This window comes from Gekko japonicus, unplaced genomic scaffold (genome assembly GCF_001447785.1).
Source record: "Gekko japonicus isolate JY-2015 unplaced genomic scaffold, Gekko_japonicus_V1.1 scaffold3622, whole genome shotgun sequence".
In the NCBI taxonomy this organism is placed as follows: Eukaryota; Metazoa; Chordata; class Lepidosauria; order Squamata; family Gekkonidae; genus Gekko; species Gekko japonicus.
The window spans coordinates 29,244-43,912 of NW_015159819.1; the positions used below are offsets into that span (position 1 = coordinate 29,244).

Genomic DNA, 14,669 nt, shown 5'->3' on the forward strand with positions numbered 1-14,669 from the left:
TTCAAGCACTTGAAGGGCTGTCCTATAGAGGATGGTGCGGAGTTGTTTTCTGTTGCCCCAGAAGGTCGGACCAGAACCAACGGGTTGAAATGAAATCAGAAGAGTTTCCGGCGAAACGTTAGGAGGAAGTTCCTGACAGTTAAGAGCGGTTCCTCAGTGGAACAGGTTTCCTCGGGACGTGGTGGGCTCTCCTCCGTTGGAGGTTTTTAAGCAGAGGCCAGATGGCCACCTGACAGCGATGCGGATTCTGTGAACTTGGGCAGATCATGAGAAGGGAGGGCAGGAAGGGTTGCCTCAAGGCTTAGTTCTCGTGGCCCTTTCTGACATGCCCAGGGAAATCAGGAAGCAATTTTTCTCCAGGCCAGTTTGGTTGGAGATCCTGGAGGTTTTTTGTCATCTTCTGGGCATGGAGCAGGAGTCACTGGGAGTGTGGAGGGGGAGGCGTTTGTGAATTCCCTGCATTGTGCATGGGGTTGGACTAGATGACCCTGGAGGTCCCTTCCAACTCTATGATTCTATGAGGGAAATTGCAAGGAAATACAATAATGAAGGGAAGGCAGCTATTGGGGGATGGGGGACGCAAAGCTCAGTTCTCAGGCATATTTTTATAGCAAGGGCTCTGCTATGGAATATGTGAAAAAAAAAATATTAGTGAGCCTGGTTGTGCCTCTGAGCATGTACAGAGAGTTTGCTCATTATATAGACCGAGTGTAGCACATAGCTCCTCAGGGCTAGACCAACCGGACTGTTCAAGGTCAAATAGAGAGCCAGTGAGGTGGGTGTAGCGGTTAAGAGCATTGGACAAGTATCTAGGAGACACGGGTTCGAATATCTGCTCATGCCATGGAAGCATACACTCTCGGGCTGGCCTACCTCACAGGGTGGTTGTGATGATAAAATGCAGGAGAGGAGAAGGATGTAAACTGCTTTGGGTCATCATTGGTGGAAAAGGCAGGAGATATAAATATATAAAGGAAGCAAAACTCTGTGTGTGTGTGTAAAGTAAGCAAAAGAAAATACCAGCGACCCAAAGAATACTATTCAGCCACAGAGAAGACTAGCTTGACACCATTCGAAACAATGATGTTAACCTTTTGTGCCACTCGCACTCAGCGTCAAGGCGGTCAGAATGTCGGAGGCCGGAATCGACCCTGAGTTCCAAACCGTGGATATGCAGGAGGAGCCCGAGGAGACGGGCAGAGAGAAATCCAATGCTGGGAACGCGGAAGGAACCCCACCAGACGCAGCTGCGGCCTCAACTCCCAAGGGGTCTCTCTACCCACGGCCTCGTGCTGACCAACACGACGTGAGGAGGTATTTTGTCACCAGGGTAAGTCAATAAAATGGAGCGGGGTGGACGGGACCAGTTGAGTTTGCAAAGGGGGATCTGGGGGGGGGGATGCAACTGGGCCGCTCGGCTGGCTTCGGCCTAGCACGTAGGCATTGCCAGGTCTGGGTTGGAAAATACTTGGAGACTTTGGGCGTGGATCCAGGAAAGGGCAGGGTTTGAGGAGGGGCCCCAGCACAGCACCAGGCCACAGAGTCCACCCTTCAAAGCAGCCATTGTCTCCCGGGGAGCTGATCTCTGTCAGCTGGAGATGGGTTGTAAAAGTGGGAGATCTCCAGGCCCCGCCTGGAGGGTGGCAGCCCTACTAGCGTGGTCTCCAGGTTGATTTGTCCCAGAAGCGCCGATACCTGTGCACTCCCCACACGTCTCTTGTATGCAGGGCTTTTTAAAGCCTGATCTTGTCCGATCTCGGAAGCTAAGCAGGGTCGGCCCTGGTTAGTACTTGGATGGGAGACCCCCCAAGAAGTCCAGAGTCACTATTGTTGTACGCACCGCTTGTGAAACACTTTGTACTCTGCCACTGACTAACAGTCTAACTTAGTAGGTGCTCTTAACACTTCCATGGGGCACACGTCAAGTGCTTTTGATGATTCTAATCGCAGTAACTGAAATCAATCATGAACATATATTCAGATATTCACTTTGGTTCACTGCTTAAATGCATTCTGGGTAAAATACGGCTTGTGGCCTTGCTCGTTCTTGCCAACTACAACTGTGCACATTCCTGATGTCATTTAGCCTACGTTAGATGAAGAACACACACCACTATGTGCCCGTATCTGCTACATTAGATACTTTTAGAATTTCATAGCCTGGGAAGAAGAAGGCCCATTGTTCAACTGAAGGAGGTATATGTTTGCCTGAGAAAATCCAACCCGCAGGTTGGAGCCCAATCAGAATGGTGTGACGGATATATGACAAAGTTTGATGGAACTGATAATTACGATTTATTTCTAACTGTCATGGGGGGTATAAAAGTTTATGTCTCCCATTGTAACCTTAGGGAAGAGCTGTGGGTACCTGAGGATTCAAAACCTTGTCGTGCCTGTATTTTCCCTCCTTTATTAATAACGTTTTTTTTAGCCTGGATTCTCCTCTACAAGACTGCCCAGTGCTTTCTCAAGTCTCCTAGTGCCCCACTGCTGGACCTCCTGATGGTCCCTGGTATTTTTGACCAGTGTGTCACACAGAGTGTTGGACTGGCTGGGCCATTGGTCTGATCCAACACGGGCTTCTCTCGTGTTCTTATGTTCTTATAAATAACTCTGAGGTAAAACCAGTGCATGCCCAGACTTTAGTTCTTACGTTTCAGGCTGATGAGAGTTTCTTAAGTTATTCAGAGTTACTTAACATCTTTACGTTGAGAGCCTTTTGCTCCGGTGTTTCCCAAACACTCGAGCATGCTTTCTTTGAGCATTCTTTGACTCTTTGGGTTTCAAGAACGCTGGTGCCGTCTTTTCAGTACCCTAACCCCCTCATCTTGAAGCCCCAGTACTTGACTTGAGTTGTTAACTGACTCTTACGGTCTCCAAAGGCAGTTTCGAACCACACCAGACCAGGAATCTCTGCACTGCACTGTCAAGGACGGGCGAGTGGGCGTCAACATGGCAAATGGGGTTCAATGTGGCCAAGTGCAAGGTGATGCACATTGGAGCCAAAAATCCTAAATATAAATACACATTGATGGGGTCTGAACTGGCAGAGACTGAGCAAGAGAGAGATCTTGGAGTTGTAGTGGATAACTCACTGAAAATGTCGAGACAGTGTGTGACTGCAATAAAGAAGGCCAATGCTATGCTGGGGATTATTAGGAAGGGTATTGAAAACAGATCAGCCAATATCATAATGCCCCTATATAAATCAATGGTAAGACCTCATTTGGAATACTGTGTGCAATTCTGGTCACCACACCTTAAAAAGGATATTATAGCTTTGGAAAAAGTGCAGAAAAGGGCAACTCGAATGATAAAAGGGTTGGAACACTTTCCCTATGAGGAAAGGTTAAAGCGCTTAGGGCTCTTTAGCTTGGAGAAAAGACGACTGAGGGGTGACATGATCGAGGTTTATAAGATTATGCATGGGAAAGAGCAGGTAAAGAAAGAGGTACTTTTCTCCCTTTCTCACAATACAAGAACTCGTGGGCACTCCATGAAACTGCAGAGCGGTCGGGTTAGAACGGATAAAAGGAAGTACTTCTTCACCCAAAGAGTGATTAACACATGGAATTCACTGCCACAGGAAGTGGTGGGTGCTACAAGCATGGACGGCTTCAAAAGGGAATTAGATAAGCATATGGAGCAGAGGTCCATCAGTGGCTATTAGCCACAAGGTATAGATAGGGGCTCTGGGGCAAGTGATGCTCTGTCTTCTTGGTGCTTGGGGGGGTCAACAGTGGGAGGGCTTCTAATGTCCTGGCCCCACTGCTGGACCTCCTGATGGCACTGGTATTTCTGGCCACTGTGTGACACAGAGTGTTGGACGATGGGCCTTTGGCCTGATCCAACATTGGCGTCTCTTATGTTCTTATGTTCACTCTTCAGAGCTATCACTCTAACTGGGTAGGGAAATTCTCCTCTCACTAGAAGAGCGATCCCCTTTCTTTGGCCCGAATGGGAGTCTTCTCCTGCTGCCCAAACTTCCTTGCCAACTTTCCCCCAGTTCTCCTGTCTGTATTAAACTGTTCTCAGTCAAGGCGGAAATCCGACTGCCTGTCTCCTCCTCAGTAGGTGGCTCTACAGTCTTTCTGGGCTCAGCTGGAGCAGCCTGTCACTCAAGGCTCTCTGCTTCTGTGAAGGATTAACCCCTCACAGTCCTCCAGCTGTTTGTACAGCGCTTCTAAGCTTTTAAAAAGCACGGTCCTTGCAAAGCGTTTCAAATCAGCTCCCCTTCGGATTACTTATTCTGCTGGCCAGGCTCGAAAGCCAAGTGATCGGAAATTGGGATTCTGACACTGGAGGACATGGATAGACTCTGCTTCCCACATGCTGGACCCAAACAAGAGGTGATGCCCAGTCTCCAAAAGGAAGGGTTTTTTCAAGGGCATTTTCTTGGCTGTAGCTGGGGACAGAGTGATGGATGGAGGATGTACACTTTGCTTCATCCGTCATAGGCAATTCTTATGTTCGTTAATTAAATGCGGGCCTCTCCGGCCATTTCTGGCTCCTTCCCGCTGTTCTGGAACATGAGACTGTCCTTACAAGCAGACTGTACTTATCGGAGAGGCAGGGACTTGTGGGGCTGGGGGTCTTGTATAGGGAGCCAGTTTGGGGGTAATGGTTAAGAGTGCGGACTGCGGACTCTAAGCTGGGAGAACCGGGTTTGATTCCCCACTCCTTCACATGCAGCTGCTGGAGTGACCTTGGGCAAGCCACAGTTCTCTCAGAGCTGTTCTCTCAGGAGCAGTTCCGGAAAGAGCTCTCTCAGCCCCGCCTACCTCCCAGGGTGTCTGTTGTGGGGAGGGGAAGGGAAGGAGATTGTCAGCTGCTCTGAGACTCTGAGTGAAGGGCGGGGTATAAATCCTACTACTACTACTACTCCTTCTCCTCCTCTTCCTCTTCTTTCCCAGTCTGCCATCTCGGTCACAAATTCCTGATAAAGGGCTGGTTCCAGTACAAAGTAAACTAAAACTAGTGGATGGGTAACAGCTGTGGCAGGGTAGGAGCAAGGTTGGCATCTCCAGGTTGTAGAGCTGGCAACTGCCAGGTGGGGCCAGGTAGGGTTGCCAAGTCTGAATTGAGAAATTCCTGGGGATTTAGGGGCGGAACATGGTTAGAGTTGGATTTGGAGAGGGAAGAGACCTCGACAAAGGTATGATTTGCCTAGAGTTCATGGTGGGCTTAGAGTTCACCCCCCCCCAAAGCTGCCGGTTCCTCTAGGGCAAGTGATCTCTGTGATCAGGAGACCAGTTGGAATTCTGGGAGATGAGAACATAAGAGAAGCCATGTTGGATCAGGCCAATGGCACGTCCCAGTCCAACACATCCAGTAGCACTCACACTGAGTGGCCAAAACCCAAAGGCCACCAGGAGGTCCACTAGAGCCAGTTTGGTGTAGGAGTTATAAATCTCTTCTTCTTCTTCTTCTTCTTCTTCTTCTTCTTCTTCTTCTTCTTCTTCTTCTTCTTCTTCTTCTTCTTCTTCTTCTTCTTCTTCTTCTTCTTCGTCTTCTTCTTCTTCTTCTTCTTCTTCGTCTTCTTCTTCGTCTTCTTCTTCTTTGTCTTCCTCTTCCTCTTCTTTGGAGATGCTGGGGATTGAACCTGGGACTTTCTTCATGCCAAGTAGATGCTCTTATCACTGAGCCACAGCCCCTTGTTTAACTCTTAAGCTGCTGGAAACACAGGAGGAGGTGACAAGTATAGCTTGCTGCCTGTCAGTTAACACGTTTAATTGCTGGATTGCACAATGGAATTCTCTTCTTCGTCTTCTTCGTCTTCGTCTTCTTCTTCGTCTTCTTCTTCGTCTTCTTTGTCTTCGTCTTCGTCTTCTTCGTCTTCTTCTTCCAGTGCCATAGAGTCCACCCTCCAAAGCAGCCGTTTTCTCCATGGCAACTGATCTCTGTCACCTGGACATCATTTGTAATTCCAAGAGATCGCCAGGCCCTACCTGAGAGCCAGTTTGGTGCAGTGGTTAAGCGCGTGGACTCTAATCTGGGAGAACCGGGTTTGATTCCCCACTCCCCCCACCCACCTGCAGCTGCTGGATGACCTTGGGCAAGCCACAGTTCTGTCAGAGCTGTTCTCTCAGGGGCAGTTCTCTCAGAGCTCTCTCAGCCCCGCCTACCTCACAGGGTGTCTGTTGTGGGGAGGGGAAGGGAAAGGAGTTTGTAAGCCCCTCTGAGACTCTGAGTGAAGGGCATGGGGTATAAATCCTTCTCTTCTTCTTCTCTACCTGGAGTCTCACAACCCTAAGAGTGTGCGGTTTGGCCACGTGTGGAACATTGGACTGGGACTGGTGACCAGGAATTGTGTGGGGAAGATTCAGCTGCTGAATGACAAAACATGGGCCCAGAAGGTGGTGCGCTGTCACACAGTGTTCAAATGTCGTTGTCTCACATCCCCCTTTTTCATTTATTCAGCCAGGAGCTTTTGACCAAGCTGTGGAGGACTTGAAGGCCCACGTGGTGGAGACCATGGGAGAAACCGCTCACAGCTTCTGGCTTCTCACAGAGTAAGTCCCAGTGTGTGTGTGTGGGGGGGGGAGGGCGATTCTTACACTTTCCCCCTAGAACAGCCTTGAGAACTTCTGTTCCCTCCATTTTGCCCACCACCTTGTCTGAACGTTGGTGGCGCGGCAGTAGAAGTCGATGGCCCAGTGGTCTCCAGCTTCCTGCTTGATCGTTGGCCGTCTCCCTCTCCCATGGGCACTGCTGACCAGATGGCCAGTTTGGAAACCTTGACATTCTTGCATGGGTTCAGGGTTCAGGTGGGCAGCCATTAGAGTTGCCAACCTCCAGGTGCTGGCTGGAGATCTCCTGGAATTGCGACTGATCTCCAGGTAAGAGACCCTCACTGGTCTGATCCAGCAGGGCTCTTATGAAGTTCTCATGAAGGCCTCGGCCTCTCTGCCCTGTTGTTGGCTCTGCAGCGGAACTGGCTGGCCGCTGTGTTAGACGGGATGCTGGTCTAGATGGACCCTCACTGGTCTGATCCAGCAGGGCTCTTATGAAGTTCTCATGAATGCCTCGGCCTCTCTGTCCTGTTGTTGGCCCTCCAGAGGGTCGGGTTGGCCACTGTGTTAGACGGGATGCTGGTCTAGATGGACCCCTGGTCTGATCCAGCAAGGCTGTTCTGATGTTTTTATGATATAGCCTGATCTCGTCAGATCTCAGAAGCCAAGCAGGGCCAGTACTTGGACGGGAGAGCACCAAGGGAGGCGATGGCCCAACACCTCTGCTTCTCACTTGCTTTGGAAGCCCCTTGGCTGGGGTCACTCTACAGAGAGGAGGCGGCTGAGTGGGGTCCACAGAACATTGAACCACTCAGGTCTCTTGAAGCCCAGCGGAGCTCCGGGTTGGTGTGTAGATGCTGTTTTGGCGTTCTTCTCTCCCTCGTCCCGGGGGTTTGGCTGTGCCATTGCTTTGGGGGCTTCAAAGGTTGCCATCGCTGAGCTGGGAAGTTCCTAGAGGTTTGGGGGTGGGACCCGGGGAGGGCAGGGTTTGGGAAGGGGAGGGCTCTCAGCCGGGTAAAACGCGAGAGACTAGAGTCTACCCTCTAAAGCAGTTGTTTTCTCCCGGAGAAAGGGCTGCAAGAACCAAGCACTGAGGCAACCTGCCCTCCTTCTCACGATCTGCCTAAGTTCACAGAATCAGCATTGCTGCCAGATGACTCGTTGCTAGATCCAGATCGGGAAACGTCTGGATATTTTTTTGGGGGGGTGAGGTGAACCTAGAAAGGACAGGATCCTCATTGGGGTACAATGCCATAGAGTCCACTCTCCAAAGTATCAATTTTATCCAGTGTTATGTATTGAGCCTAAGCCTTTCTTCTGACTGTACCTAGAACGGGTTGAGCTTGCTTCACTAGAACAATAGCTCGCCTGGATCCAGGAACTAACCAATAGATAAGCGGTGTAATGTAAATAGCCTATCACTGGGAGTGTGTGTGTGTTGGGTGTGGTGTTTGCAGGCTTTATAAGCAGGGCTCCAGCCCTGCTAGCTTGTCTGGTAGTTTGCTGAAATCACATTATTGAACCTGACCTGATCACTGCGATGCGTCTAGAGCCCAGTATTTAACTCAGGGAAACTGATCTCTAGTCTGGAGATGAGCTGGCATTCCAGGGGATCCCCAGGTCCCACCTGGAGGCTGGCATCCCTATGATCCAAGCACTAACCAGGGCTGACCCTGCGTCACTTCTGAGAGCTGACGAATCGGGGCGAGCGAGCCTGCGATCATGCTGGTCAGAGCAAAAGACATATGGAGGTGGTTTGCCATTGCCTGCCTCTGCGTCACAAACCTGTGGCTCCTGAGCAATGCTCCCTCTAAGCTGTGGAGTCTTGTGAGCAAAAATTCTACTTTGTGAGCTCCTGGCATTAAAGTTGTGAGCGAGCCATTTGGCTGCTGCATCAGTTAGTTTGCTCTGGAGCCATCCCTCCTGAGCTAAGGCAAAAATGTGTGAGCCGGAGGCTAAAAAACTGTGCGCTAGCTCACACTAACTCAGCTTAGAAGGAACACTGTATCCTGGGTGGTCTCCCATCTAAACACTAACCGGGGCCGACCCTGCTTAGCTTCCTGGACCTGAGAGGATCTCCCTTACCATTTCACCGTGAACTCTCAGTACTGCCATCTAGTGGCCACAAAGCAAACTCCTTGGTAGAAATTCAGGCAGGTGATTTTGCTACAGCCGTGCAGATAACTGGGATTTGGGTAGGATGAATGCTTAGGGGGTGGCGCCCATTTAGACCGTGTGCATGAGGGAGCAACGTGTGGGCTGCTTCCACGCTCCCAATGCTCCCCTTCCCGGCTACTTCCTTCCCTCTCATCCACACCGGCTTATATGCACATGGTGAGCTTGAAAGGTACTCCCCACCAGGGGTCATTTCCTGCGGGAGTGCACAGGAGCGGAGCTCTGGCAGTAAAGAGCCCAGCCTCCTCCTCCAAACATCCAGGAATTTCCCAAACCAGTTTTGGCAATCATAGGTGCCAGGGACAGGAGTATTCTGGTACAAAGCAGGTGCTCTCCACCTGAGCTGGGAATTACTTATGCCAACCCTGTCCCTCCTACCTTGCTTTGGAAAAATGAGGAAAGGGGCCATGGCTTAGTGGAAGAGCCTCTGCCTGGCATGCAGAAGGTCCCGGGTTCAATCCCCAGCATCTCCAGTTAAAAACGACCAGGCAGTAAGTGATGGGAAAGACCTCAGCCTGAGACCCCGGAGAGCTGCAAAGACGGGCCGTGGCTCAGTGGCAGAGCATCTGCTTGGCATGCAGGCGGTCCCAGGTTCAATCCCCAGCATCTCCAGTTAAAAAGGACCAGGCAGTAGACCTCCGCCTGAGACCCTGGAGAGCTGCAAAGAGGGGCCGTGGCTCAGGGGCAGAGTGTCTGCTTGGCACGCAGAAGGTCCCAGGTTCAATCCCCGGCATCTCCAGTTAAAAAGGACCAGGCAGTAAGTGATGGGAAAGACCTCTGCCTGAGACCATGGAGAGTTGTAAAGAGGGGCCGTGGCTCAGGGGCACAGCATCTGCTTGGCATGCAGAAGGTCCCAGGTTCAATCCCCCGGCACCTCCAGTTGAAAAGGACCAGGCAGGAGGTGATGGGAAAGACCTCCACCTGAGACCTGGGAGAACTGTTGCCTGTCTTAGGCAGTACTGACTTTATTGGGTCTGATTTCATGGCAGTTCTCTGTATTCACATGTCAGCAGTGTGTTGACTTTTCCTGGGCTCTGCTCTAGGATCGACCACTGGAACAACGAGAAGGAGCGTGTCGTGGTCGTCACAGACCTGGCCCTGCTGATCTGCAAATACGACTTCATCATGCTCAAATGCCTCCAGCTGCAGAGGGTCCCCCTGAACGACGTCGACCGCATCTGCCTGGGATCCTTCACCTTTCCGGAGCGGTCCCTGGACAGGTGAGGAACGAGGGCTGGGGGCCAGAATTCCCTGGGGGCAGAGGGCGAGGGCACTTCCTCCCGCTTTGGGTGCATGGCGACTGGAAGGAGCCTCCATGTACAAGGGCAGTATACCTCTCAGCGTTTCTTACTGGGGGGGAATCCTAGGGGAACCCTAAGAACATACCAGTAAGCCAATGTTGGATGACGCCAATGGCCCATCCAGTCCAACACTCTGTGTCACACAGTGGCCAAATATACCAGGTACCAGCAGGAGGTCCAGCAGGGGGGCCAGGACACTAGAAGCCCCCTCCCACTCTTTCCCCCTCCAAAGCACCAAGAAGACAGAGCATCACTTTCCCCAGATGTAAGAACATAACAGAAGCCAGTGTTGGATCCGGCCAATGGCCCACCCAGTCCAACACTCTGTGTCACACAGTGGCCAGAAATACCAGGTGCCCTCAGGAGGTCCAGCAGGGGGGCCAAGACACTAGGAGCCCTCCCACTGTTGCCCCCCCCCAGGCACCAAGAACACAGAGCATCACTGCCCCAGACATAAGAACACAAGAGAAGCCATGTTGGTTCAAGCCAGTGGCCCTTCGAATCCAACACTCTTGTGTCGCACAGTGGCCAAAAATACCACGGGCGCTCAGGAGGTCCACCACTGGGGCCAGAACTCCAGAAGCCCTCCCACCTCCCCCCCCCAGCACCAAGAATACAGAGCATCCCTTGCCCCAGACACAAGAACGTAAGAGAAGCCAATGTTGGATCAGGCCAATGGCCCATCCACTCCAACACTCTTGTGTCACACAAGGGGCCAAAAATACCAGGTGCCCTCAGGAGGCCCAGCAGTGGGGCCAGGACACTAGAAGCCCTCCCACTGTTGTCCCCCCCCCCCAAGTACCAAGAATACAGAGCATCCCTTGCCCCAGACTGAGAGTTCCTATCTATACCTTGTGGCTAAGAGCCACGGATGGACCTCTGCTCCGGATGGTTATCCAGTTCCCTCATGAAGCCATCCATGCTTGTAGCCGCCACCCCCTCCTGTGGCAGTGTTCCATGTGTTCATCCCTCTTCTGGTGAAGAAGGACTTCCTTTTATCCCTTCTAACCTGACTGCTCAGCAATTTCATTGAGTAGCTGTAGATTTTGCGGCTATATGATAGAACTTGAGATATATGTTCTAGATAAGTTATTATGTTTGCCACGAGGATTCCAAGGGTTCCTAGAAAAATTCTACTCTTTTAAGTGCTTTATACTCACAAAGAGAATTTAGTGGGCCTTATGTCTTGTATGTATATCACTGTCCCTTGGGGCTAGTGATTGTGAAACTAACAAGGTGCTGTTTGAATGTCTGACTATAGCGTACACCTGCACCTTGATGTATTATTTTGGTGAGCCTATGTTTGGTAATACATGACACCTTGCAGTTTGAAAGCAAGAAATTGCAAGTAGATAAACAGGTACTGCTTCGGTGGGAAGGGACCAGCGTTCCGTGCGCCTCAGCGTCTAGCCATGCTGGCCACATGACCATGGAAACGTCTTTGGACAGCGCTGGCTCTTTGGCTTGGAAACGGAGATGAGCACCGCACCCCTAGAGTCGGATTCGACTGGCTTTCGAGCAAGGGAACCTTTACCTATAGGAAAATTAAGGAAAGAAAAATAAAAAGCACAACATAGATCTATCTTGAGCATGCATCTATTATACACAGTGTCATGTATTTTTCCATAACTCCCAGCTGGAGGTGTGCCGTCTACCAGGAGGAGCAAAACTTCCCCACAGTGGGGCAGTCTCTCCCTGCCTCCACTCCCAGAGTGTTCTGGGTTGACGGTGATTTCCCTTGCGGTAATTATATACTCCAAGATTTATCACAAGTCTTGCCTTTTTTTGAAAAATAAATAAATTAAAAATCACAATCCCAAGACTAGGTCTTTAAGAAAATAATTACTAAGGAACTTATGAATGGCCGCCTGTGAATGGAGGCTGCAAGTCGAAACAGATCTCACATTCCGATTGTCGGAGAGCTTTCTTGGACTTTCCCTCCAGCCTGTAAACCTTTTTTGTTCTCTTTCTGCGCTGCTGTTTGTTTTGGTCTCCGAAGGCCAGGCCGTGCGCTTTGCTTTCTGCATCCTGTGTTCGAATCCTTTCCCGGGGGGGGGGAGGCAGGCTTTCGTGTTCAAAGTCCTCTTGTTCTTAGGGTGCCAACCTCCAGGAAGGTCTGGAGATCTCCCGGAATGACAACCGGTCTCCAAATTTGGAGGGTGGGCTCTAGGCGGCTTTGGAGGGTAGGTCCTGTGGCATTAGACATTGCCCAGGCCCCTCTCCAAGCCCCGCTCTCTTCAAGCTCCGCCCCCAACCTGGAGTTGGCAAGCCCATTTGTAGCCCTTTGGGCTGCAAGGTAGAACTCACCTCCTTGAACTGTGATGTTCTCTTCACAGGCATGGGGAGAAAAAATTGCGTCCGGGTTTTTTTGGGGGGTAGGGACGCCACAGATTTATTTATTTACACTTACTTACAGGAGCTGCGGTGGCTCAAGTGGTTAAGACACTGAACTGCAGGCTGTGGAAGGTCAGTAGTTCAGCAGTTCGAGACCCGAGTGTGCCGCATGACGGAGTGAGCTCCCCTCTCTAGTTCCAGCTCTTGCCAACCTAGCAGTTCGAAAGCAAGAAATTGCAAGTAGATAAATAGGGACCACTTTGGTGGGAAGGTAGCAGCGTTCCGTGCGCCTTGGTATTTAGTCATGCCGGCCACGTGACCACGGAAACGTCTTCGGACAGCGCTGGCTCTTCGGCTTTGAAATGGAGATGAGCACCGCAACCCTAGAGTCGGATTTGACTGGCTTTCGAGCAAGGGAACCTTTACCTTTACTTTACTTACTGGCAATGCTCCCTCTAAGCTGTGGAGTCTTGTGAGCAAAAAAATCCCACTTTGTGAGCACCTGGCATTAAAGTTGTGAGCAGGTGGTTTGGCTACGGCGTAAGTCAGCTTGCTCTGGAGCCATCCTTCCAGAGCTGAGACAAAAACCCGTGAGCCAGCTCACACGAAATCCGCTTAGAGGGAACACTTATGGATCTCCCAATCCCTGCTGTTCCTAGGGCTGTGGGTGATGTGCAGCATCCATAAAACACAGCCAGATAAAAGCATCGAAACATTAATAACACATGTCCGAAGAAAAGAGATGGTGAATACTAATTAATCCGATTTCAGACTGCTGGCTACTTTGCAGGCGGGGGGAAGAGGGTAAAATAAAGGTAAACAGCAGCAGGAGAGAACGGCTCCGGCCAAAATAGAGAACCCTTGCTGCCCTCGACCAGAAGCCTGGCAGAACATATCTGCCTTACAGGCCCTGCAGAATGGCATAAGGTCCCGCAGGGAACGCCAGATCTAGGGCCTTTTCGGTGGCAGCTCCTGCCTGGTGGAATGAGCTCCCGGAGGAGATCCGGGCCCTGTGGGACCTTGTACTGTTCCGCAGGGCCTGTAAGACGGAGCTCTTCCACCAGGCCTTTGGGTAGGAGCCACCGCCGCCGCCGCTATACCACCACCGCGGTGATACCATCCATTCACCGTACTTTGGGGAGTAGACGTCGCCCGACTGTGCTGTGGAAATATTGCTCCTGGCGCTCTCGCTATCAAGAACATTGGCTGCAAATGTGGGTTGCTGTGGTTTTTTTTTTTGCAAATTCTATGTAGACTTTTGTAGCACCAGATTTTATTATATATGTAATATTGTTTTTATTGTACCCAATTTTTAAACTTGTTGTTAGCCGCCCTGAGCCACCGGGTAGGGCGGGATAAAAATCTCAAAAATAAATAAATAATAAATAAATAATAATGGTATTTGGCAGAGAGTACCACCAGGTTGGAGCCAAGGACGAAAAGGCCCTGCTCGAGGAAAGCCGGATTTCTTGGCAAACGTGTTTGGCAGCTGAACTTACGGTGTTCATCTGTGATGGTCCTATGTGAGCTGACCCAGTCTGTGTGCAGGGTTGGTAACGGAGTTGGGAAATCCCTGGAGGCTCCAGATGGCGTTTGGAGAAGGCAGAGTTGGTGGAGGGGAAGGGAGGTCAGCCTGTGAGGTGGGCCCACAGAGCCCACCCTCCGCAGTAGCCGTTTTCTAAAGGGGAACCCATCTCTGTCGTCTGGAGAGCAGCTGTCCTCCCGGGGGAACTCAAGGCCCCAGCTGGAGGCTTGAAACCCTGTCTGTACCGTTCAGCATGGACTAACTTGAGACGCCTGCTCCTGGGGAGGGAAGCGATGGCGAACCTCAACAGCATGATAAGAAGTAGAGACATCACCCTGCCAACAAAAGTCCGCATGGTCAAAGCAATGGAATACCCAGTAGTCATGTATGGCTGCGAGAGTTGGACCATAAGAAAGGCCGAGCGCAGAAGAATAGATGCTTTTGAACTATGGTGCTGGAGAAGACTCTTGAGAGTCCCTTGGACTGCAAGGAGATCAAATCAGTCAATCCTGAGAGAAATCAACCCGGACTGTTCCCTGGAAGGCCAGATAATGAAACTGAAGCTCAAATACTTTGCCCCCCCAATGAGAAGGGAGCACCCTCTGGAGAAGAAGACCCTGATGCTGGGAAAGACTGAAGGTCAAAGAAGACGGGGACGGCAAAGGATGAGATGGTTAGACAGTGTCATCGATGCAACAAACATGAAATTGAGCCAACTTCAGAGGACGGCGGAAGACAGGAAGGCCTGGCATGATCTGGTCCATGGGGTCGCGAAGAGTCGGACTCGACTGTGCGACTGAACAACAACAAACTTGAGAGAGA

The 14,669-nt window shown here is 51.0% G+C and overlaps 1 protein-coding gene across 1 annotated transcript in view; it reads left to right on the forward strand.

Annotated features, from left to right (window-relative positions):
- Positions 1-1,243: 1,243 nt before the first annotated feature.
- TPRG1 (tumor protein p63 regulated 1) overlaps positions 1,244-14,669 on the forward strand; it is a gene marked incomplete at its 5' end in the record, with an annotated part of 68,591 nt that continues 55,165 nt past the window's right edge. The window contains 3 exons of the mRNA XM_015407774.1: positions 1,244-1,330; positions 6,421-6,512; positions 9,731-9,907. Coding sequence (XP_015263260.1) covers positions 1,244-1,330; positions 6,421-6,512; positions 9,731-9,907 — 356 coding nt within the window. The remainder of the gene's footprint in view (positions 1,331-6,420; positions 6,513-9,730; positions 9,908-14,669) is intronic.